The sequence below is a fragment of the Podarcis cretensis genome, assembly GCF_951804945.1.
Source record: "Podarcis cretensis genome assembly, chromosome: 8".
Classification (NCBI taxonomy): Eukaryota; Metazoa; Chordata; class Lepidosauria; order Squamata; family Lacertidae; genus Podarcis; species Podarcis cretensis.
In genome coordinates this window covers 80,432,553-80,458,489 of record NC_137177.1, presented here as the reverse complement: position 1 = coordinate 80,458,489, position 25,937 = coordinate 80,432,553, and the positions used below count along the sequence as shown (strand labels likewise).

The 25,937-nt window shown below is 47.7% G+C and overlaps 1 protein-coding gene across 5 annotated transcripts in view; it reads right to left on the bottom strand.

Annotated features, from left to right (window-relative positions):
* Positions 1-1,323: 1,323 nt before the first annotated feature.
* Positions 1,324-25,937, bottom strand: part of PAX7 (paired box 7) — a 178,874-nt gene continuing 154,260 nt past the window's right edge. For all 5 annotated transcript variants that reach the window (XM_079986956.1, XM_079986953.1, XM_079986957.1 and 2 more), the window contains 2 exons: positions 10,688-10,934; positions 1,324-4,686 (listed from right to left, as the gene is read on the bottom strand). In XM_079986956.1, coding sequence (XP_079843082.1) covers positions 4,571-4,686; positions 10,688-10,934 — 363 coding nt within the window. In that variant the 3' untranslated portion in view covers positions 1,324-4,570. The remainder of the gene's footprint in view (positions 4,687-10,687; positions 10,935-25,937) is intronic.

Below are 25,937 nucleotides of genomic sequence, written 5' to 3'. Positions count from 1 at the left end.
AGACCCTTTGCTTCCTCCCCTTCAGTTCACCTTGAATTTTTGTGTTTCTTTTTGGGTGTTGCCTTCCACCTGCCCTTTGCTAGTTTCCTCTCCCCAGAATTTTTGCGGCTCATCTAATAAATCAATTAAAACCAACCCCCAACGTATTTTTCTTCTTCTTCCACCAATGAATTTAAATTTCCTTTCACGAAAAAGAAGACAGAAGCAACTTTCCCTTCCTCCCCACCCCCTAAAGCAAAACTCACCCCAAACCCCAAAAGTTATTGGAATGTATTTTGAAAACATACAATACGCAAAAGGTCCTACACTGTTCTGCCTCCCAAGCCTTTATATATATATGTATATATATATATATATTTATTTATATTTATATATGTGTATTTTTAAAAACTACCACAGCACTCACTGTGTGTTTAGTAATATAGAGAGAGAGAAGAAAGAGAAATGCCAAATTTCTATAAACAAACACCACGTGACCGAGTTTCCACTTAAGGTACGTAAGTACCCCCTCCAAGAGCTGAGGAGCTTCTCCTCTTCAACATACTCTTCTAAGCTCTATATTTACAGCAGCGGCTTAGATGGCTGTGCACTTTTGTGGCAAAGGGAAGTGGCAAATAAGATTACTATTCACTAGAATCATTCCATAGCATCCAGCATCCCAGATGGACTCGGAGATCCAAGGATCTGCAAGAATAATGGCTGGGGATAAGTCACAGTCTGGTGTGTGTGTGTTGCTTTATTTTATATGTACAATCGCAAAAACCGATGCGGAAATTGGGGGTGAGTGGAAAACAGGAAGCAGTGTTTTCCAGGGGTGCTACTTCCTGTTTATGTGGCATTGGTGACTTTTGGTTGAAGTAGAGTTGCTATGCATTTTACATATTGTCAGGGGCTCAGGAGCAGAGGCACAGGGGAGAGAGGAAATGGAGAGCGAAGGGGAAGAATCTGAGGGCAGCGTAGGAGAGTGTGACAGTGGCACGAGAGATTCCATGAGCTTCTCCAGCGAATCAGAAGATTCCCAGAGGGGGGCGCCGAGGGCCAGGGCAAGGGGGGTCCCAGGGGGGATGCACCAGAAGCAAGGGGCCAGCAGGGACTCCCAAAGCAGCAGCGGGAGATCAGGACCAGCTCCCCCACCAGAGCGTAGTGGGGGGGAAGTGTCCCATGTATCAGGGCCAGCGTCTCCTCCAGCAGGGAGAGAAGATGAGTCAGGACTGACCACGCCCCTATCGCTGAGTGAGGGAACGGAGGGGAAGTCAGACCCAGCCAACCCCCCCCGAAGGGGGAAGCAGTGACAGGAGCAGTGTAACGGTCAGGAGAAAGGTTGCCGGCTGGGCGCGCGCGCCAAGTTCGAATGTACAGGCGCGCGGGACAGCAGAAAACCCGGATTGGGAACCAGGTCCTAAAGCCCGCCGGAGGCAGGGGGAAGACTCAGGGGACTCAGCGTCAGAAGAGTCTAGAAAGGGCAAGACCCCAGCGGACAGGCGGACCCAGAGGAGGAAAGAGCAAAGGAAGAGGTGGAGCAAGGCTAGAGTCTTAAACTGGTGTCTGGGGGGAGGAGATTCAGATGGAGCTTCAGCGGTCTAGAGTTTGAGACGTAGAGCTGCGCGCCGCGGCTTTGAAATCGAAACTGAACGTCAATAAAGACTTTTGTATATAACAACGAACTGGCGTTGGTCCTTTGTGAGCTGGGACCTCGGGCAGCTCTGACACATATGTATATGGAATTGGGAGAACTCAATGCTGCCCTTGAGCAACCCCTCCCGCCACCCAAAATATATATATGCAAGAACAATCTGAGATCAAAACATGGTTTCTGTGCAGGGCCAGATTTAGGTTTGATGAGGCCCTAAGCTACTGAAGATAATGGGGTCCTTTATATGTCCAGCTGTCCGTTTGTCAACAACAAATTGTCGCTCTTTTTTGTGTTGAATATATGCTATATTTATGGACCTAATAGGTATCTAAAGCCATTTGCACATAACAAAATTTGTATTTTATCAAAGTAATTTTTTTCCTTTAAATTTTTTTGGGGGCCTCCCAAGAGAGTGGGGCCCTAAGCTATAGCTTTGTTTAGCTTATACGTAAATCCGGCACTGTTTCTGTGATATGAGCAAATTCGCCTTTGAGTTGTGAACTCTTGAGATGAGAAATTTTGGTAGATGGGCCAGGACTGTGGTTGGAGCTAGAGGTAAATTCCGTATCTTGGAAACTCTTAAAACCATCCAGAGTAGATGGTTTGTCAAGGTGAAAGCAGTAGAGAAGGAAACTGGTCACTCGTGGCTTTAAATGAGGCTGAAAGGAATTTGAGAGATGGAATGACTTTTCTGAACTTAAAACTACCAGCTCTTCCTGATTCCCCACCTTGCATTTTCATTATTCTTCCACTTCCTGGCTTGAAGGTTTGCCTGTCTGACATTGCACTCATGGTTCTCCTAATTTTGGAACGCAACAATTTTCGGAACTGATTAAAAACCCATCACAAGCCCACTGGTGAATGCTGTTGGATTTAAGGGAGTTTTAGGGGAGTGGGGACTTCGTGGACACACACAATGAAGTGCGACAGACCTTGCAACACCCATGAGGTATTCTGAACATCAGGAGATTCTAGCCTTGCTATCTGATATGCTTTGAACTCAAAATGCTACAGAGTGAACCAGTGACCTTGGCGTGCAAAGCAAGCTGCTCTGCCATTGAGCCATAGACACTTCCCAAGATGAAAGGGTAGTACCGATGCAATGGAATGCTCCCGATTTTGGTATGCAAAATAGGAAGCTGCCTTAGACCATTGGTCCATCCAGCTCAGTATTGTTGACACTGACTGGCAGTGGCTCTCCAAGGTTTCATCTAGGGGGTTTCTTCCAACCCTATCTGGAGATGCAATTGGGTCTTGAATCTGCTCTACCACTGAAAACCATCCACCCTAATACGGATTGTTGGCTACCACTGCCAGTCAATTGTTTCGACTGTCCTTGTCTCCTGTCCTTGAACTTTCTCACCTCCTCTTTTTCTATCAAACTGGAATATACGAGGTCACCGCTGGAATAAGTTCCTCCAGGGGTGTTGTTAGGAGATGACCCAGATGACCTGCTCCCTGCCCCCCACTTTGTAACAAGGCAATTGGGGGCACTACAGAGTACATTGCCCATGAAATTCTGCCATCTTCACATGCCCAGAGGCACTTCTTTTAGTTTCAATGTGTACATAGGCAGCAGACCTTGTCAACAGGTTGTGGGGGAGGCCAAAGGTCCCAATCCATTTGTGGGCCCAGAAAACCCTGCTGGTACCCCATAGCTCAGAGTGAGCCCTGACAGACATTGATTCCTGCCCCCCACTCTGAAATCCAGCCCAAATTTGCATCTGCACTAGAGGTAAAGAATGTGGGTCCATACAGACCTTGCTAGGCTTCTGAACTGCGTCGGCAACAATGGAAATTTGCATATGGAAACATTCTGCAAATTAGTGTCGTATGGGCCAGTTCCTGAATCTTTTAAATACCTAGTTTTAATAGAAGCACCTCCCACAGAAGACTTCCATTTGCAAGCTGGGTGCCGCTGACTGTATAGCAGTCAAAATCAACCAGAAGGGGGAAGAAAATGAAGTTTCCCCCTATCTTCCTTGTCACCATGTGGTGGACTTGTAGATGAATAGATTCATCCAACAGGACCCAATGCAACTTTAAAGCCAGTGTTCAGGGTGTGTGGGATTTTTGACAGCCTAGACAACAAGGGGTCCCTTGTCTTTGTTAATATACTTGGCTCCCTTGATTGCCAGAACGTGGCAATTTTAAAACGCCATAGGTGAACAAAGTTGCGTGCTATTCATCCTGCATCTAACCTCCAGCTTCCTCAGATTCTGTCTCAACTTCCTGCAGAATTAGTGGTCCCCAAACTGGAAAAAAAGTTACAATATACATCAAATCTCCCTCTCCCCAACACACTGAATTGAGATGCACTGTAACCTCACCCCCTTTTGCTATACCTTCTCCATTTTTGGTCCAAATATTTTCCCATTTGGTCCCAAGATCAACACTTAACAATCACCAGGATTCCTCCTTCACAGGCAATGCCGATCATGTACAATAACTAAATGGGGCTGGGGGGCAGACAGACGAAAAGAATCTACCTATCTATATATTTACGAAGAAAACAGGTTCCACAGTGACTTAAGCCCAGAGGCCACATCAATGAAAGGTCCATAACTGTTGGTTGTTTACGGCGTTGGCTAGGAGGGTTTGAACATCAGGGGGGAAATAAACATCGGATCACACTCATTGTCTCTGGCCTTTGAAGGGGTCAAAGTCACAATAGGCGAGCGCTTTCTTAACAGGTCTGCACAGTAAGAATTTGGATTAGTGGAAGGTTCTCCCTTCCTTCCTCAGTTCTTTTTGCCCTTCAGGTGCAGGCAAGATTTGGAAGGTTCGATGCTTAAGGTCCCAGAAGTAGAAGGGCGTTGACAGAGCTGGGTCCTTGGAAGGCTGGTGGCAGAAGTGGGATTTTTTTTCTTCCATTTTTCATTTGTGTCTCATTGGTGGTCAACTATCAATGTAGGCGATGTCGTGTGGCTGCACCCATCAGTAAGCTTGGCCTGTTTCAACGGGTAGGAGACCCAGCACAGCCGAATGTTCCCCAAGCTTCATTCTACGCTGTGTGGACAGGCTCACGTTCTTGGTCAGATAGTCAACTGCGGCTGGGGAAAGGAAGAGGAGGAGTAAATAAGAGAGGAAGAGGTAAAGTGCGAATAATGCTATAGAAGAAGCATTTACAGTTCTACAAGGGCACATTCTAGTTAAAGATGGGAGAGCCCAGTCAGCCCATGTTTGTCTCATCACACACTGTGGGGCTTGGCAGCTGCAGTTTTTAAAACACGGTATTCATCTGCCATGTCTCTCTCTGGTGCATTTTGCATTATTTTATTATAATATTGTGTTCTTAGCTATTGGAAACCACCCTGAGTAATGCCTATGTATCGGAAGAGTGGGATAGAAATTCTTGCCTTTTTTTTTTTTAAGTAAGCAGCTAGTTCTCAATCTGACACCATACCCCACAACTTCTGAAAACTTAATAATTAATTAATTAATTAATTAATTAATTTGTACACCGCCCTTCATCCAAAGATCCGATGGCGGTTCACGACAGAAAAATACAAAATGTGAATACAAATACATAACAAAACAAAAACACACTGAAACCAATAACCCCACCTCCCACAAACACGTTTAAAAAGCCATGGCTTCTGATTTTTCACTTGGCATCCATCAACACACTTATAAGCCCCCCTTGGCTGCCCCAAAGTCTCGTTTTTTCCATTGTTAAGTCATCTTGCTTTCGAAAGTCAAAACACATGGACTCTATTAATATAGAGGCCTAGAAACTTGGTTGATTTTTTTTTTTTTTAAAAAAAGAAAGAAAGCCAGAATCCATCCAGCATGCGGAATCCTGTGCCCTTATCCTGCACTTGAAAATTTGGGTGCCACGTCATCAGCCCGTCCTGAGACCTCGAGTAAGTTTGCGGGAAAAGGATAAAAATAAAAGCTCGATACATTTCTTGGCTGTAAACGGAATTGTGTGACGTGCTTTTGACTTGGCTGGAAGACCCAAAATCCACCATTCTCTGAAGACTGGCAAGTGAAAGTTCATATATATATATATATATATATATATATATATATATATATATGAGTAAGTAACTGACACTCCCAATTAGCAGTGCTTCAGTCAAACTCTGTGCCCACCCCCCTCATTCTAATGTCACAAATTAGATTAATACAAGGCTGGCAAGGAAGGCACCATTGGTGCCAATGGGTAAACAAATTTCAGCCATCAGCATCCTGTCAGCATCTTGCCCCAAAGGGGGGTCCCTTCCAGGCGAAAATTCTTATTAGACTTGTCACATCCATTAGGAATCCTTTCACGCTTCTGCGTTCCATCAGCGGTTTCATTAGCGCAGCCTCGGCCTCTGGGAATGGCCGGGACCGCTCTGTTCTGGCTTTCCTCCATTCACCTCTTTCTCCGCCCCCCCATCTCCCCCCACCCTGCCCCTCGCACACCTCCGCCGACACCATCTGGGATGGAGCAGGCGAGTTTCTCACTGCTTGTCTCCACAAGATCTCAGCTTGGCTTCCCCACGAGAGGCCCGGACGGACCCGTAACATTGGCGGCAGCAACGCTACCCATTACCGGTTGCTGGAAACTGCCGGGGGGGGGGGGAGAGACAGTGCTCCTTTGCTGGGGGGTCATGCTTGCGGAATTTCCCTCGGGGCATCTGGTTGGCCGCTGGGGAAACAGGATGTTGGGGGGTAGATGGAACTCCCTTTGGCCTGATCCATAGATGCTTCTGAATACCAGTTCTGTGAAAGCCACAGGATGGGAGAGTTCTCCTTGCGCCTGTGCCCTGCGTATTGGATTCTCACAGGGATCAGGTTGGTCACTGTGAGGACAGGATGGCGGACTAGAAATGGCAGTGGCCTGAATCAGCAATCTCTCCTTCAGGAATTCTTGAACTGTGATTTCTGCATTGCAGCGGATTGGGCTCCCTCCCAACTTTACAGTTCTGTGACTCTACTAATTGTGGGGTTCTACACCTGGGACTACACAGGGATGCGGGTGGCGCTGTGGGCTAAACCACAGAGCCTAGGACTTGCCAATCGGAAGGTCGGCGGTTCGAATCCCCCCCGACAGGGTGAGCTCCCGTTGCTCGGTCCCTGCTCCTGCCAACCTAGCAGTTCAAAAGCACATCAAAGTGCAAGTAGATAAATAGGTACCACTCCGGCGGGAAGGTAAACGGCATTTCCGTGCGCTGCTCTGGTTCGCCAGAAGCAGCTTAGTCATGCTGGCCACATGACCCGGAAGCTGTACGCCGGCTCCCTCGGCCAATAAAGCAAGATGAGCGCCGCAACTCCAGAGTCTGTCATGACTGGACCTAATGGTCAGGGGTCCCTTTACGTTTACCTTTACACCGGGCAAAAAAAATTGGGTCTTGGGGCTCTGTCGGGCCTCTAAATTATGCCCCAGGAGCTAGCACGCACGCTCTCTCTCTCTCTCTCTCTCTCTCTCTCTCTCTCTCTCTCTGTATGTATATATATATTCAACAGGTGGTTCTCCTTCTGTGGGTTTTTTTTTTTGAGGGGGGGGGGTGAGGGGAAGCTTAGATTTGGGGACTCCAGTAGAAAACGGAGGCCAAACAGGATCGACTGGGGAAATTCATTCTCCTTGGGGATTAATGCATTCCAAAGCGTGGTCAGGCATTTTGTTGGCCTGATCTAGGCGTCACTTAGCAATCAGAACAGCAGTGGCTTTATTAAAGGGAAAAGGTGGTTGGGCTTGGGGGGAAAGTAAGCATTTCCACACCCCTTGCCCTCTCCCTTCTGAGAATTCCCCCTCTCTTGAGGCTCCTGCCAAGGCAAGAGGTTGCAGAACAGCAAAAATTTAATAGTCAGTAGCGGAATACCTTTGCCTGTGTTGGTAATGTACAAGCTCTGTGCCAAGGCAGATGTCGTGAGATGTTGTTCCCCCCTGAGGGAGGGGGATTGCCATGCGAAATGTAGAAATTGGAAGTTCCTGGGAGCCCAAAACAGCATACTGAGGAGGTGCCTGTTGCATCTCTGCATGAGTCTGAGTTTCCCCACCTTCCTGCATCACTGTCCCGCCTGTGAGTGGAGCCTTAGATTTCCCATGCTGTCTGAAGAATCCACTCTTAGAAGATGATACCCGCTATGTCTCTGGATGATACACAGATCTCTGCCTGCCTCCTTTCAACCAACCAACTTGTGACCCTCTAAGATGTCACTGGGCCAACTTCCACCAACAACCCTCAGTGTTGGTCATGCTGATGGTAGCTGGAGCCCAGCCTCACCCAGAAGTCCATAGCTTCCCCATCCCTGAACCAGACCATTATTTGCCATTACTAGCCCCAGCTACCTCCATCATAACTCTTGACTTTTAATGAAGGGATTGGGAACTTGTGGCCTCCCAAATGTTGTTCGGCTGCAACTCCTATAATCCCTGACCACTGGCAATGCTGGCTGGGACTGTTGGGAGTCAGAGTCTTAAAGCAACTAGAGGGTCACAGTTTCCCCATCTCTGAACTAGGCTATCGCTTGCCATCACTGCCCCTAGGTACCCGAATCACGCCTCTTAATGCAGGGAACTTGTGCTTCTGCAGATGTTACTGGACTCCAACTCCCATCATCATTCCTGCTCAGGGATCTTGATACCTGCCAGGGATGGAGGCCATCACATCAGTGCCGGATTAAACCCTGTGGGGACCCCATGGCTGTCAAAATCTCATGCACATGTTCCAGGGTGATAACATTGAACTATGAAAGCTTCACTGCAATTTTCTTACAAGATCAAATCAATATTATTTTGATCTGTTGTCGCAGGGCCCTGCTCCGTCTATTTGGTAATTCAGAACTGCACCATACTGTCTACGCCCCTGTCCAATGCACTCTAGAAAATCAGACCCTCCAAATGTCCCTATTTGCCAGGGACAGTCCTGGATTTACAGAAGCCGTCCTGGTTTCTGATTTGATCCAAGAATGTCCCTCTTTTCTTTAGGACGTCCCTATTTTCATCAGAGAAATATTGGAGGGTATGGAGTTATGCAACCGCCAAGCCAAGGAGATACTTAACTATACAACCTTTAGAAGACATCTGAAGGCAGTCCTGTACAGTGGTACCTCGGGTTACATACGCTTCAGGTTACAGATGCTTCAGGTTACAGACTCCGCTAACCCAGAAATAGTACCTCGGGTTAAGAACTTTGCTTCAAGGTGAGAACAGAAATTGTGCAGCAGCAACAGGAGGCCCCATTAGCTAAAGTGGTGCTTCAGGTTAAGAACAGTTTCAGGTTAAGAATGGACCTCTGGAACGAATTTAATTCTTAGCCCGAGGTACCACTGTATAGAGGTTTTAAAAAATGTTAATGTTTTATTATGTTTTTATATATACTGGAAGCTGCCCAGACTGGCTGGGGCAACCCAGTAATATGGGTGAGGTATTGTTGTTGTTGTTGTTGTTGTTGTTATTATTATTAATAATAATAATAATAATAATAATAATAATAATAATATATTTATGTCCCTATTTTCATCAGAGAAATGTTGGGGGGTATGGAAAATCAGCAAGCTGCATCGTAATTGCCCCTGAATTCTAGGAAAGACAGAAAGGATGCCTTGATCATTTATCAGTAAGGTTTTTTTGGGGGTGGGAAAAAAGGGGAATTAAGAGGAAATGCACTCCTCCCCCTCCCCCTTCATCCCCCCTCCCACTGCACCCTCTCTGCCCTTGCATTTCCTTATTTTTCACATTGTTCCTGCTCCCCCCCCCCGCCCTCACACACACATGGGGTGTGACTAACACCTGGCCCGGGGGCATCTTTATTGGAAATACATGGTATCGGAATTTGTTTAAGATTTTTATCAATAGCACGTGTGGCTGGCCTTTGCATCCAGAAGCGAGAGGAAGGTCACGGGGTCACAGATCAAGCGCCGTTCCCCCCACCCCACCTTCCCGCAAGAGGGAAAGAGCAGGGAGCAAGGGGGGTGGGGAAGTCAACAGCCATTCATGCCCCTCTCTCTGCAGTTTACAGAAGGTTCTCATTTGGCCGTAGAAGTCGAAACACATTACATGGAGTGAGGGCAAAGGGGGGGGGGCGGTTGTCACGGCCGCTTGGGGAGGGAGGTCACTCTGCAATGAGCCCTGGGCGAAAAGGGGAGGAGAGGGAGGAGAGCCTCCCCCCACTTCAAGAGTTTCAATGGGTCACAAACTTATCCCTGGCTTTGAAGGGTAGCAGGTGAACTGTCTGGCTGAGAGCCTCTCGGGATGGAGGTGGGCGTTGTGTGTGACCCCGGTGGACCAAGAGGTGAGCTGACCCTCACACCTCCATGGAGATGACCAAAAGCCCTTGCCCCAGGGACCTCGCCACTTGCTCCCAGACCCCCTTTTGGGAGTCCCAAAATGGCCTGGGCAACATTGAGAAAAGCTAAAGAGGTTTAACACACTGTAGACCCACCGAAATAAATGAACCAAAGTTAGTCATTGCATTCAACTTAATGGGGTCTACACTGAGTAGGTCTAGCACTGGATGCAACCCATATATAACTGCCCTGAGACCTGCGGGTTACAGAAACTTCAGGTTACAGACTCCGCTAACCCAGAAATAGTACCTCGAGTTAAGAACTTTGCTTCAGGATGAGAACAGAAATCGCACGGCAGCAGTGGGAGGCCCCATTAGCTAAAGTGGTACCTCAGGTTAAGAACAGTTTCAGGTTAAGAACAGACCTCCAGAACGAATTAAGTTCTTAACCCGAGGTACCACTGTATATCAATTGAATTATTATTATTATTATTATTATTATTATTATTATTATTATTAATGTACTTATTTATGCATTGCATTTATGTTGGTCCATGGAGCGAAGAATGCCAACTTTGACTGGCATCCATTAATTTAGCAAATGTCTACACAGTTCTCTGTAAAATTTATCCTGATGTGGTCCTCTGTGTGGGTCCCTGCTTAGAATCATAGAATTGTAGAGTTGGAAGGGACTCCAAGGGTCATCTAGTCCAATGCAGGAACCACAACTTGCCACCCACCTCCAGAGATGCAGAGGAGGTTACCTGTTGCCCTCCTGCATGCGTTTCTGCAACAATCTTGCCCCACCCCACCTCCGGTAGCAGATACTTACTTTGCCCATATTGTCCATACTGGTAGCTGGCCACCGGGTCCACACTATAGCCGGTGGTGGTGTAGGTCGGGGGGCAGTAGGACTGCGAGGTGGGGAGGCTGTCAACAGACTTGATGGAGTCGCTCCTCTGACTGCAGCTGGCCGAGATGGAGTTGGCGGTGTCCAAACTGCCGTGGAGGGGCGAGATGGAGAAGTCAGCCTGGGGCTGCGGGGGGACCCCGCTGGGATTACTCAAGATGCTCATGACCTGTGGGGGGTTGCAAGATGAGACCCAAGTCAATGGGGAACAATGGCACCAGGCATACGATGCATGGAGGGAGAAAGCAAAAGCAAGCCAGATGTTTCAAGAGAACTGGGTGCTTGGGAGGAACAGAATGCAAGAACGCCAGAATTTGGATCAGGCCAGAGGTCCATCTGGTTCAGTGTCCTCTTCTGTACCAATAGCCAACCACATGCCTAGGGAAAGAAGGTAAGCAGGGTTCGAGAACAACGGCGCTCATCTCATTAGTTTTTAAACTCAAGAACCGCAGAAGAGTTTTGCAGGATCAAGCCAATGAACCAAAAACAAACCCCTGTGTTGCAATAAGAACCAATCACAACAATACAAACAGAACACACAGGCTAATCATTACTAGAGAATATATAATAGAAGAAGAAGAAGAAGAAGAAGAAGAAGAAGAAGAAGAAGAAGAAGAAGAAGAAGAAGAAGAAGAAAATTTATTATTTGTACCCCGCCTATCTGGCTGGGTCTCCCCAACCACTCTGGGCGGCTTCCAACAAATATTAAAAATACATTAAAATGTCACACATTAAAAACTTCTATGATCGCTATTCTATTATACAGTATATTCTCTACTAACTATTAGCCCACGTGTAGTGTTTGTATTGTTGTGATTGGATCGGGCCAACGGCCTGTCTAAACATAAAACACCAAACATTAAAAACTTCGCAATACAGGGCTGCCTTCAGATGTCTTCTAAAAGTTGTGTAGTTCTTTATCTCCTTGACATCTGATAGGAGGGTGTTCCACAGGGTGGGCGTCACTGTTGAGAAGTCCCTCTGCCTAGTTCCCTGTTAACTTCACTTCTTGCAGGGAGGGAACCACCAGAAGGCCCTCGGAGCCGGACCTCAGTGTCTGGGCTGAACGATGGAGGTGGATACGCTCCTTCAGGTATACTGGGCCGAGGCCGTTTAGGGCTTTAAAGGTCAGCACTGACACTTTGAATTGTGCTTGCAAACATACTGGGAGCCAGTGTAGATGCTTTAGGACTGGTGTTACTGGTATATGGTTGCTGCGGCTCCCCGTTACCAGTCTAGGTGCCACATTCTGGATTTGTTGTAGTTTCCGGGTCACCTTCAAAGCTAGCCTCACATAGAGTGCATTGCCGCAGTCCAAGCGGGAGATAACCAGAGCATGTACCACTCTGGTGAGACAGTGCGTAGAGGCATAGGACAGGGGTCCCCAAACTAAGGCCGGCTAGCCGGATAAGGCCCGAGGGACTCATTTATCCGGCTTGCAGCGACCCCTGCCGCCTGCTGCCGCTGCCCGCTCTTACCAGCACTGCGCTGCGTGGCTGCCCACTTCCGGGTCGGAGGAGCACCGGAAATAGCTTGTGCGCATGCACAAGCATTATTTGCACATGCGCAAGCGTTATTTGCGCATGCGCAAGTGTTATTTCCGGTGCACATTCAGGTCGGAGGAGGCCTGTGCACATACACACAAGCTATTTCTGGTGCTCCTCCAACCCGGAAATAGCGTGTGCACACGTGTATGGGCACACACTCCCCTGCCCTCCAGCCCGCTGCGCGATCAGTGTTGGAGACACTGGCCCAAGGCGCGGTAAGTTTGCTGACCCCTGAGGTAGGGTCTCAGCCTGCATACCAGATGGAGCTGGTAGTACAGTATCATCTTCCAATTTTAGTTATCGTTCGGCCTAATCTACTCTTAAGAATGGCAGACTGTAAGAATAGCCCTGCTAATTCAGGCCAAAGGCCTAGCTAGTTCAGCAACATGTTCTGATAGTGGCCAACCAGATACCACCAATGGGAAACCAACAGCACTCTCATAGGAACCTAAGAAGATCTTTTGGATCATGCCAGTGTCCCATCTAGTCCAGCTTCCTATTCTCACAGATTCCCCAGTGGGAAACCAGCAAGCATAAGAGCAACACTCCTCTCGTGTTGCTTCCAGCAATTGGAATTTGGAGGCAGGCTGTTCCTGAAGGATCCATCTATTTCTTGTGACTAATTGCTACTACCAATAGATTTAAGAGCATAACAGAAGCCTGGCTGCTGGATCAGCCCAAAGATTTAGCCCAGCATCTTGCCCTCTCACAGTGGCCACCCAGTGGCCCCAATGGGAAGCCGGCCACACTTGCAATTCCCACCAAAGCTACTTCCTCCTCTTACTCTGACACAAACCTCTTTTCTGAATCTCGGACCAGTCCCTCTGCTTCCCTGGCAATGCTGTGACCACAGGAAGCATCAGCTGCTCCCCTCCTTGCTTTTTGGCAAAGTGCCGAAGTGCCGGCAGTCACCTCCGCACCGCTCCAAAGCTTTTCCTTTTTTTATAAAGAAAAAGTGAGGGTGGGAAGGGGGGGGGAGTCTGAAAATGTAGCATAATCTTATTGACCTCAATTAATGCACCAAATTGAAAATGTTTGGAGCCCGGCAAGAGGTGGAAGAAAGCTTTTTATCCCTCGCTAACCTCCTGTTGGGAGGACTTTATTCTTTCCGAATGACACGCTGCTGTTTCGGGAGAGGCGATTCCTCCAATGGTCCGATGGTTCCCCACTTCTGCCAGATATAAGCTTGAGATGCTGGTGGCTGAGCCTGGGACCTTCTGCATTCAAAGAGGATGCTCAGCCATTGAGTTGGAGCCCTTCCATTACGATATAGGAAGCTGCCATCCAACTTGGTGTTTCTTCAGACAAGAGACACTCCAAACCCTTCATGGAAATGTTGGGGATTGAACCTGGGACCTCAGCACTCCAGCACCATTCTATGCTTCGTTCCCCCCAAATTAAGTAGGATCCTAGTCCTCATGGTTCTGAAAGACTCATTTAAACAGGGAACTGCCTTATACACAATCAGCTATGAGGCCAACTAGCTCACTAGAGTGTACGCCAGGGTTTCCCAAACTCATTTTGGGACTATAATTCCCATCATTCCTGACCACTGGTCCTGCTAGCAAGGGATGATGGGAGTTGTAGTCCAACAATAGCTGGAGACCCAAGTCTGGGAAACCCTGGAGTACCCTGACTAGCTGTGGCTTTCTAGGGTGTCAGGCAGCTGCGGCTGGGAGAGAGTCCCTTTCTGAAACCCCAGTGACATCCTGCTGGTCAGTGTGGGCCAGAGATGGGGAAGGTGACTTCTGCCTTCAGATGTTGTTGGGCTACAGTTCTCATCAGCCCCAGACAAGCATGGTCAATGGTCAGAGACTTGACTGATCTAGATGGGCCAATGGCTTGATTCAGCATATCTATTTCTTTTTATGTATCCTGTTTATCCCCCGCCCTTTCTCCTCCAAGGAGCTCAAAGTTGAGCACCTGGTTCTAATTCTGGCCCGGTTTATCCTCACAACAACCATGAAAAGTAGGTTAGAATTGTAGAGTCGGAAGGGACCATGAGGGCCATTTGGTCCAATCCCCTGCAATGCAGTAAGCGTTTTTCCCAATGTGGGGCACAAGTCTCATGCTCCATGGACTGAGAATGATTGACTATGGCCTGAGGTCGCCCAGTGAGCTTTATGGCTTCATGTTTTTTTCATCGGTATTTGAATAGGTTTGTGTTTTCATCTTGTCTCAATTCTATTACAGTTCAATTGATTCTTAATGATTATATTTTGTATATATCTATTTTAGCTTTTTTGTATTTTACCTGTCTTGTTTTAACTTGTGTAAGATGCCTTGAGTCCCAGTCTGGGGGGAAAGGATTTGTCCTTTTCTTGTTGTTGAACATTGAGCATCATAATGTTATTTTTATCTTCCTGATGTATTTAAACTTTTGTATTACGTGGTGTTTTTTTAAAAAAATAATTGCAAATTCCTTTGAAACATTTCCTGTAGTAAGCAATGGATAAATGCAATAATCAACTCATAATCAATTCTTATTTCTGAGCCAGGATTTGAACTCTGGTCTCTCCCAGGTCTTAGTCCAATACTCTAACCACACTGGCAGCACCCTGAGTGTGGACACTCTGAGCTAGTGACCCTTACACCACAGATATTCCAACTAGTGAAGCTCTTCCACGTCCCTCCCATTTTATTAAAAAAACAACAACCCCAAAACTTGCAGATCCAAACTCTAGAGGAAAGGATTATTATTACTATTTCCTTCTATCATGCTTTTCCTGCAATTGACCTTGCTTTCTCCTAATTTATTATGTCTTGGAGCGCTTACCACCACTAACAAGAAATCAATAGCCTCTCCGTATCTGAAAGGGTTTTTTCTATATATATAAATAAAATATATTACTATCAGGAAGGAAATCTGTCAAGTCAATCAGGGTGATTGGCAACCTTCCTGTCCCCGCCGCCCAGCTCTCCTGCTTCTTATCAATTGCTCCCTCCAAAATGCCCTCTAGGCGTTCAATCAGACGCCGGCTCAAAGTGAAGTTTCCGATCAAAGAGGCTCTGGATGAGGCAGCAAACCGGATGGGGAGAACCACACAAATTCCTTTGGGAGGCTTAACTGCAGAGGGTGAAGGCAAGGCTCACCCCATTCCCCGATGTTATTTGTACCCTGCCCATCTGGCTGGGTTTCCTCAGCCACTCTGGGCGGCTTCCAACAAAGACCAAAAATACACTAAAATGTCATGCATTAAAAACTTCCCTGAACAGGGCTGCCTTCAGATGTCTTCTGAATGTCAGGTAGTTGTTTTTCTCTTTGACATCTGATGGGAGCGTGTTCCATAGGCTGGGCGCCACTACCGAGAAGGCCCTTTGCCTGGTTCCCTGTAGCTTTGCTTCTCACAATGAGGGAACCGCCAGAAGGCCCTCGGCACTGGACTTCAGTGTCCGGGCAGAACGATGGGGGTGGAAACGCTCCTTCAGGTATACCGGGCCGAGGCTGTTTAGGGCTTTAAAGGTCAGCACCAATACTTTAAATTGTGCTTGGAAACGTACTGGGAGCCAATGTAGGTCTTTCAAGACCGGTGTTATGTGGTCTCAGCAGCCACTCCCAGTCACCAGTCTAGCTGCCGCATTCTGGATTAGTTGTAGTTTCTGGGTCACCTTCAAAGGTAGCCCCATGTAGAGCGCATTGCAGTAGTCCAAGCGGGAGATAACTAGGATAGCTGGGAAATGGGCTCGGATCTCGCCACAGTCAAGATTGTCACAAGCTGACCTTGGAACGCAGTGTCCCTTTCTTTTGTGCCCCAGGCATTCCAAGGTGCACCCAGCATTCCAAGGTAGACTGCTTCTGAGCATGGAGGTACCACCCGCTACTCATGTATGATAAGAACATAAAAACATAAGCAAAACCTCTCAGATCAAGCAGCCTGCTCCCAGAGTAGCTGGCCAGATCCCCTAATGGAAAACTTGCAAGCAGGACCTGGGCAGTGTTAGAAACTGAGATATGAATGTAATATGATTAGGACTGTGATATGGTGCTTTGTGGGACGCGGGTGGCGCTGTGGGTAAAAGCCTCAGCGCCTAGGGCTTGCTGATCGAAAGGTCGGTGGTTCGAATCCCCGCGGCGGGGTGCGCTCCCGCTGCTCGGTCCCAGCGCCTGCCAACCTAGCAGTTCGAAAGCACCTCCGGGTGCAAGTAGATAAATAGGGACCGCTTACCAGCGGGAAGGTAAACGGCGTTTCCGTGTGCGGCTCTGGCTCGCCAGAGCAGCGATGTCACGCTGGCCACGTGACCCGGAAGTGTCTCCGGACAGCGCTGGCCCCTGGCCTCTTAAGTGAGATGGGCGCACAACCCCAGAGTCTGTCAAGACTGGCCCGTGCGGGCAGGGGTACCTTTACCTTTACCTTTATGGTGCTTTGAAACACTGATATTGGAAACTGCTACATATAATTACTAAGAAATTTGGATGGAAGAGATTCGAGGAAGTCAAATACTATGTTTATGAAGATGGATGGTACTTAATTTTAAATAATTAAGTGGCAATATGTTGTATGTGGGACGCAGGTGGCGCTGTGGGTTAAAGCCTCAGCGCCTAGGACTTGCCGATCGAAAGGTCGGCGGTTCGAATCCCTGCGGCGGGGTGCGCTCCCGCTGCTCGGTCCCAGCGCCTGCCAACCTAGCAGTTCAAAAGCACCTCCGGGTGCAAGTAGATAAATAGGGACCGCTTACCAGCGGGAAGGTAAACGGCGTTTCCGTGTGCGGCTCTGGCTCGCCAGAGCAGCGATGTCACGCTGGCCACGTGACCCGGAAGTGTCTCCGGACAGCGCTGGCCCCTGGCCTCTTAAGTGAGATGGGCGCACAACCCCAGAGTCTGTCAAGACTGGCCCGTACGGGCAGGGGTACCTTTACCTTTACCTTTATGGTGCTTTGAAACACTGATATTGGAAACTGCTACATATAATTACTAAGAAATTTGGATGGAAGAGATTCGAGGAAGTCAAATACTATGTTTATGAAGATGGATGGTACTTAATTTTAAATAATTAAGTGGCAATATGTTGTATGTATCTTTTTTCTTTTCTCTCTTTTTCTCCTATTTTTTGTTTGTCTTTATTATTGTTAATCTCTTCTTTTTTATTATGTTTACCTACTGAAAATAATAAATATTATTTGAAGAAAAGAAAAGAAACTGAGATATGAAAGCTAGGAGCTGAATGGGGTGCCATTAACCTAGGTTATGGGTGCGACAACGGAATGTTGTGAATAACAAGAATACAAAGCTGAAAACGTATGAACTGCAGCTAAAATATTATGTTCATTTTTCACATGGTCTAGTCCTTCCCCTCCCCAACCCCTTAATATTCTTAAGAGGGTCTGTCTGTCTGTCTGTCTGTCTATCTACTTTTATGTGTCCTGAATCTTCCAATCTCCTGAGACTCCAGCTCCCATCGTCCCATGCTGGCTGCAGGAGTCCCTACACCCTCACACAGGTTCATGGAAGAGGTCTTTGCTACAGATGCTGATTTAGGTGTGGAGAACCTCTGCCTTTCCACTTGTTTCTGGACTACAACTCTCACCATCCCAGGCCATTGGGCCATGCTTGTGGGGCTGCTGGGAGTTGTAGTTCAGCAGCATCTGAAGGCCCAAGGTTCCCCACACACCTGTGTGAATTCCTACATGGGACAAAGAAACCCGGGGCACAAAAGAAAGGGACACTGCGTTCCAAGGTCAGCTCGTGACAATCTTGACTGTGGCGAGATCCGAGCCCATTTCCCAGCTATCCTAGTTATCTCCCGCTTGGACTACTGCAATGCGCTCTACATGGGGCTACCTTTGAAGGTGACCCAGAAACTACAACTAATCCAGAATGCGGCAGCTAGACTGGTGACTGGGAGTGGCTGCTGAGACCACATAACACCGGTCTTGAAAGACCTACATTGGCTCCCAGTACGTTTCCGAGCACAATTCAAAGTATTGGTGCTGACCTTTAAAGCCCTAAACAGCCTCAGCCCGGTATACCTGAAGGAGCGTTTCCACCCCCATCGTTCTGCCCGGACACTGAAGTCCAGCGCCGAGGGCCTTCTGGCGGTTCCCTCATTGTGAGAAGCAAAGCTACAGGGAACCAGGCAAAGGGCCTTCTCGGTAGTGGCGCCCAGCCTATGGAACGCGCTCCCATCAGATGTCAAAGAGAAAAACAACTACCTGACATTCAGAAGACATCTGAAGGCAGCCCTGTTCAGGGAAGTTTTTAATGCATGACATTTTAGTGTATTTTTGGTCTTTGTTGGAAGCCGCCCAGAGTGGCTGGGGAAACCCAGCCAGATGGGCAGGGTACAAATAACAAATTATTATTATTATTATTATTATTATTATTATTATTATTATTATTAGTGTGGTTAGAGTGGACCTTTGAGACCAGGGTACAAATCCCCGCTCAGCCGTAGTCACTCGACTGGGTGACCTTGGGCTGGTGTCTCCCTCTCAGCTTGACAACCTCACAGGGTTGTTGTGAGGATAAGATGAGGAGGGAGAGAACCATGCATGCCACCTGGAGCTCTTTGGAGGCAGAGCTGGGAAATAAATGCAATGCAATAAAATTAATAAACTGGAAATTTCCCAAGTTACCATTTTTCAGGCGCCGGAAGCAAAGGGCCACTCTATCTCTCTGTATCTCTCTGTCCTCTTATTTTGGTGGCAGCGGGAACTAACGGTCCGCCCCCACCCCCCAAACTCTGTTTCTACAGAGCCCTTACACATTCCTCCCCTCTGGGATTTCATCACTCTCTCACACACTTTAAAAGAAGGGGAGGTTTTTTTTTAAAAAATGTAATTAATTCTCTCCATTTCTGAGCTAGCCCTCAGGGCCTTTGGCCGCCGAGGCTCAAGCCGCAAAATGTGCACCCTTTACGATAAACGGAGATGGCTTCAGAGTGCAAACCACAATTAGGCAAACCAATCTCAGCCATCAATAGCTTTATTTTAGGTTCGGAGGGGGACGTGGGCGTAGGGGGTGGGCATCGGGTGGGGAAAGCCCACTGGGTCTCCGGGGCAGGTGGGTATCGGAGAGTGAGAGAGCGAGAAAGTGAAAGGCGAGCGGCACAAGACCCAGCTATTGCTGCTAGACAGGAGTGTACGAAGGTGCTGTAGACAGAATCAGACCCATGTGGCTCCCTCTGTCTCAATGGGTAGCAGCTTTCCAGCATTTCTGACAAACATTCTCATCTGCTCCTACCTGAAGATGATGGGAATTGAATCTGAGACCTTATGCAAGCTAGGAAGATGCTCAGTGACTGACCTGTGGTCCTCTCCCTAAAGATGTTCTGAGAATCACAGAGTTGGAAAAGGACCCTGAGGACCATCTCTTCCACCCCCCTACAATGCCGGAATATGCAGCTGTCCCTTATGGGGATCGAACCTGCAACCTTGGTGTTATCAGCACCACATTCTAGTCCTCTGGATAAAGGGCTTATTGAAATAGGACCCTAGGAAGCTGCCTTAGTCAGAGATTGCTCCATCTAGCTTAGTACTGGCTACACTGTCCGGCAGCAGCTCTCCAGGGCTTCAGGCAGGGAGTCTCTCCCAGATCTACCTGAAGATGCTGTGAAGATGCTGTGAACTTGGGAACACCCTGCAAGGAAAGTAGGGGCTACATTCTGAGCCATGGTTCTCCCTTAAGACACAGCAAGAACATAGGAAGCTGCCATGCTGAGTCAGACCATTGATCCCTCCAGTGTGTGCCCCTCCAGATGTTGCTGGACTTCCAACTCTCTTCAACACCATTGACCATATGTTGGCTGCTGGGAGTTGTGGTCCAGGAACAACTGCAGGGCTGCAGGCTCATCATTCCTAAACTAGACCATCACCTGCCTTTAGTGCCCCCAGCTAGCACCATCACAATTCTGCCTTCCTTTAATGGAGGGATGTGGGATCTGTGGGGTCCTCCAGATATTGCTAGACTACAATTCCCATCATCCCTGACCCCTGGCCATATGTTGGCCAGGGCTGATGGGAGCCAGCATCACCTAAAGGGACACACCTTTCCCATCCCTGAACTAGACTATCACATGCCCCAATCTATCTCCATCACAACACTGTCTTCTTTCAGGGGTTGGGGATATCAGACCTTCTAGATGCTGTTGCACAACAAATCCCCTTTTCCATCAGCTGTCTGTCACTGATGGGAGATGGAGTCTAACATCACGGCAACCCCAGGTTCCCATTTCTTGCTCTAAGAGAGGTCCTTCTATCAATTCTATGATTCTCCTTATGAAACCTGGAGCTATGAGCCCTCTCATTATCATTTATTCACTCATCTAGCCCATAACTGTCTAATACATAGTTGTCTATCTGCAAGCAACACAGGTGAGGCACGACCCACCTTCATCTTTGGAGAAGGACCATGTATCAGTTTTGCAACACACATGTTAGCCTTCTCCTGAGAGATGGGCTGTAGCTCAGGGGTAGAGCATCTGCTTTGCATGAAGAAGGTCCCAGGTTCATCTCCAAAGGCATCTTCAGGTAGGGCTGGGAGACCCTGAAGAGCTGCTTTCTGCCATTGTGGTCAATACTGAGCTGGATGGACCTGTGAAACTCCAGTTTTGTTGGACTATCTCCCATTGGCCGCAGTCAAGGTGGCCAATGGTCAATGTTGATGGGAGTTGCAGTCCAGCAACATCTAGGGGACCACAGGTTTCACAACTGGCCCACAAGTCATTGGTCCATTGAGCCCAGGGGAAAAAGAGCTTGAATTTAAGCAGCTGGATCAGGCCAAAGGGGACCCCATCTAGTCCAGCATCCTCCCCACACAGAGCCCAGCCAGATGACCCAATGGGAAGCCCATGAGGGCAACATCATTCTCCCCTCTCATGCACCCCAGCAACTGGTTTTCAGAGGCATGCTGCCCTCTGATTCTGAAGGTACCATAGAATAATAAAATAATAATAATAATAATCATAGAATTGTAGAATTGGAAAGGGATGCTAAGGGTCATCTAATTCAACTCCCGGCAATGCAGGAATCCCTGTTCAACATTCCCTGACAGACTGCCATTCCACCTCTGCTTAGAAATCATATCGCCATCAGACTAGTAGTCATTTTGTCCTTCTCAGGCAAGCGCTGAAGAGTCTGGGGTGGGAAGAACGCAATCCCCCCTCGACTTTGCAAGACAAGAAGAAAATCCCCTTCCTTCTTTAAATGGCCACGAGAGACCCTCCAACTTCCTTTTTCCATTTGTTCTCCCTTATCACAATATTTGAAAAGCTTGGTTGGAATTAGATTGGAAAGGGAGATGTTTCAGGTGGTGGACTGAGAGAGAGAGAGAGAGAGAGAGAGAGAGAGAGAGAGAGAAAGTCTGTTAGGTCATTGATACTGAAAGCTCCATCCTCTACGTGGAATCCCTTTATGAGGGATGGATCTTGGCATCATTAAGGCGGATTCTCTTGCCTCGCTCACCACTCCATTCCCTAATCCCCAGAGAGTATTCAAGGAACGCTTCTTTCAAACCTAACTTAATATTTCCCATCTCCACACTGAGATCCTTAAACCTCATTTTATCCCTCTCTCAGCCGCAAAGCAAACTCCTTCCTTCTCTCTCCCCCGACGTGTTAATACCCTATACATAATCACAGACTGATTTCCCTACAATGGGAATTGGTAAGAGCAGCTATTTTAAAAGGGACATTAAAGACTACAAAAGACCGTTTTTTTAAACTATTGGAAAGTGGGCGCTGCAAATGCAGAGAGGAAGAGTCTATTCATTTTATAGAAAGGTTCAATGTATGTGTTTATTTGTGTGTGTGTTTTTTCTTTTTTCTTTTTCTCTTTCGTTTCTGTTGGTTTATATGTGTGCGTTGTTTTGTTTTTAACTTGTATTGAAAATCAATAAAAATTAATGAAAAAAAAGAAAGAAAGAAAGAGTTCAATGGCCCATCTAGTTAATCATCCTCTTCTCTGGGTGACCAGCCATATGCTTCAATGGGAACCACCCCCTGCAGGATCCAAGCATGAGAGCACTATCTCTTCCTGAGGCTTCCAGCAACTGGCATTCAGAAGCATTGCTGCTTTCAGCCAGCGAGGCCAGAACATAGCCATCATAATAAATAATAATAATAAATTTTATTTATACCCCGCCCTCCCCGGCCAGAGCAGGGCTCAGGGCGGCTAACACCAGTAAAATTACAATAAAAACATAATAGGGGGAAAAGCAACAATTTAAAATACAGGTTAAAATGCAATTTAAAATGCAGCCTCATTTTAAAAGTAGCCCATGGATCAAAACCGTAAGGGGAGGGAAAACATAAGGGTCAGAGTGAGTCCAAACCAAAGGCCAGGTGGAACAGCTCTGTCTTGCAGGCCCTGCAGAAAGATGTCAAGTCCCGCAGGGCCCTAGTCTCTTGTGACAGAGTGTTCCACCAAGTTGGGGCCAGTACTGGAAAGGCCCTGGCCCTAGTTGAGACCAATCTAACCACCTTGCGACCTGGAACCTCCAAAGTGTTGTCATTTGTGGACCTTAAGGTCCTCCACAGGACATACCAGGAGAGGCGGTCCCGTAGGTACGTGAGTCCTAGGCCGCGTACTATCATGGCTAGTAGCCATCGATAGCCTTACCCTCCATGATTTTGTCCAATCCTCTTTTAAAGACATCCAAGTTGGTGGGCCTCACTGCCTCCTGCAGCAGCGAGTTCCAGAGTTCAGAATCACAGCTTCGTACACTGTGTGAAAACACTGTGGGGCGTGGAGGCTGCTAAAAGGAGGCCTGTAACTCGATTAGGCTAAAGAGGGTTCTCACTGTAGCCGGCCATGGGAAGGCTGCAAGCAGTACAACAGCAAGCATAACAGCAACACGTGCCCTTGCTTGTGCTCCCCTGCAAATGCTATCCAGAGGCAAACAAGGTCTCTGACACTGAGGGTAGAACTTAGGCCCTGTGGCTAGTAGCCAATCATGAATTTACTGAATCTTCTAATCATCCAACTCAGTAGAAGTTCCTAAGCAATTTGCTTGGCCGACGAGAAATGCATTTCCCAAGCAATAGGGAAATACCCAGTGGTGATTAATAATAATAATAATAATAATAATAATAATAATAATAATAATATTGAGACATTTCAGTTATTTAGACATTTCATTTATTAAGAACATGCTGGATCAAGCAGGTGGCTCATCTAGTCCAGCATCCTGTTCTCACAGAAGCCAGCCAGATACCCATGATTGGAAACCAATAACAGCAACTCTCCTCACTGGTGATTCCCAGCAGCTGGTAGATCATAGCCCTGTCCTCCATGAATTTGGTGGCCAACACTATAACTTATGAGACCTTCTGGATCAGGCCAAAGGCCCATCCAGTGCAGCATTCTTTTCTCACAGTGCACAACCAGATTCCTGTGTGACACCCCCAAGCATGGCCCAAACACAAAAATAACTCTCCTCTCCTGTAGTTTCCAGCAACTGGTATTTGCAGATCATAGCCATCATGGCTAGGAGCCATGAGCAGCCCTCTCCTCCACGAATACCTCTGGCTAAGGTAAAGGTAAAGGGACCCCTGACCATTAGGTCCAGTCGTGACCGACTCTGGGGTTGTGGCGCTCATCTCGCTTTATTGGCCGAGGGAGCCGGCGTACAGCTTCCGGGTCATGTGGCCAGCATGACTAAGCCGCTTCTGGCGAACCAGAGCAGCGCACGGAAACGCTGTTTACCTTCCCACCAGAGCGGTACCTATTTATCTACTTGCACTTAGACGTGCTTTCGAACTGCTAGGTGGGCAGGAGCAGGGACTGAGCAACGGGAGCTCACCCTGCCGTGGGGATTCGAACCGCCGACCTTCCGATCGGCAAGTCCTAGGCTCTGTGGTTTAACCCACAGCGCCACCCGTGTCCCTCTGCTCTAAAACCACAGCTAGTCCTGCTCCAAAGCAGGAAGGACCTGAAAAACCAAAACAAAGCACCCTACACATTTTACTGCTAAGGGTCAAAAGGGGCCTATTAAACTATCCCCTAAATTAAAAAAACAAAACAAAACCCCAAGGTTTTCTGAAAAGGAAAAAACAACAACAACACAAAGCACATCATTGTGGTTTCTCCTCCTTCTCCTCTGCAGCCCCACACCAGCACAAATCGACAAAGCCGATCTGAAACACACCCCACCTTCTTCCTCTCCCCTCCTCCCTGTTCCTCAGTTGAGCAGATCGGTCCCTCTGCTCCTATCGCCCACCCCCCGCAGGCACCAGTAATGGAGTCAGGGTGGTGGTTCACTGCTTCCAAACAAGATTTTGCAGAGATCCTTTGAGGCTCTCCCCGCATCCCCCTTCTCTGCTTCTTCCTTCCTTTTTTCCTGGGATGGCAAAAGGGAAGTATCTATAAATTGTGAAAAGAGATGTATACTACAAAGGGTTCTACCGAGTGGCATATCCCAGCCTCAGGCTAGGCTGGCTGGCTGGCTGGCTGGCTGATAGTCTTCCAATCTGCGATGGAACTCTCCTTCTCTGTCTCTTTCTTTCTCTCCCCCCACTTCTCCCCACCTCTGATCAAGCGGACCGCTGCAATCAGTTAAAGTCCAGCTTAACTACAGTGTAAGATACACCAGTTAAGTCAAGCCAATGCCTCAGGGTTTCTCCATCAGGCATAGGGCTGGGGAAAAAATCGAAAGAGAAAGAGGTGGGGTGTGTGTGTCTGTGGGGAGATGAAATAGCCTCGATAAAGTTCACCAAACATGGTGCCAGCTAGCAAGATTCCAGGCCAAACACTGAATTTACTCTGGGATGGCAAGTGAATGGAGACAGCGTTAAACAATTGAGAAGCAATTCCTTTCCACAAGCTTCCTCTCTCTGTTTGTTGCTTTTGTCATATTGTTTTCAAGGAAACGCTGCTTTAAATGGAGACATCGGAAGGTGTTGTCTCAAACCATGTCAGACTGACTCTTCCAGCTCAGCTTTGTCTACACTGGCTGGCAGTGGTTCTTTGGGGCTTCAGGCATTAATGGGAGATGCTGAGAGTTTAAGTGAAGACTTTCTGCATGCAAAGCAGATGCTCAACTGCTGGGCCCATAAAATAAACTAAGATCCCAGCCCTTGTGGTTTTGAGTAAAGGGACGCTTTAAATAGGAATGCAGAAAGTTGTCTTAAATTGTAAGTTCACCCAGATCAGTATTGACTGGCAATAGTTATCTGGGGTTTTGACGGGGAATAGTCCCCGCTCCACCAGGAAATCGCAGAATCATAGGATTGTAGAATTCCAAGGGACCCAATGGCTCATCTAGTCAATGCCAAGGACCAAGCCTGGGAACTTTTGCATGCATGCTCTGCAACTAAGCTACAGGCCCTTCCTTTCAAATACAGGAGGCTAGAAAGCTGCCTTTGCAGAGTCAGACCCTGGGTCCAAAGCAAACAGGAGAATTCCAACTTTTCTATCATGCATGTGCAATAACCAATAATACAAATCTCCCTAAATTGGTGTACACAGCAAGATAGAGAAAAGGTATGCAATTGCATCCTTCCCCCAGTCAGATCCTGAATTAGAAATGGTCCTTTCAGTATAAAAGAAAATGGTTTGAGCTGAGTTGTACATGACACTGCCCCCTTGCATGTGGATCGGGGCCTCATAGTTCAGAGCAGGGGCTCTTAGGCCAACAGATCACACAGGGGATGGTTCTCCTCCACATTGAGGGCACGTCAGCACTGGAAACC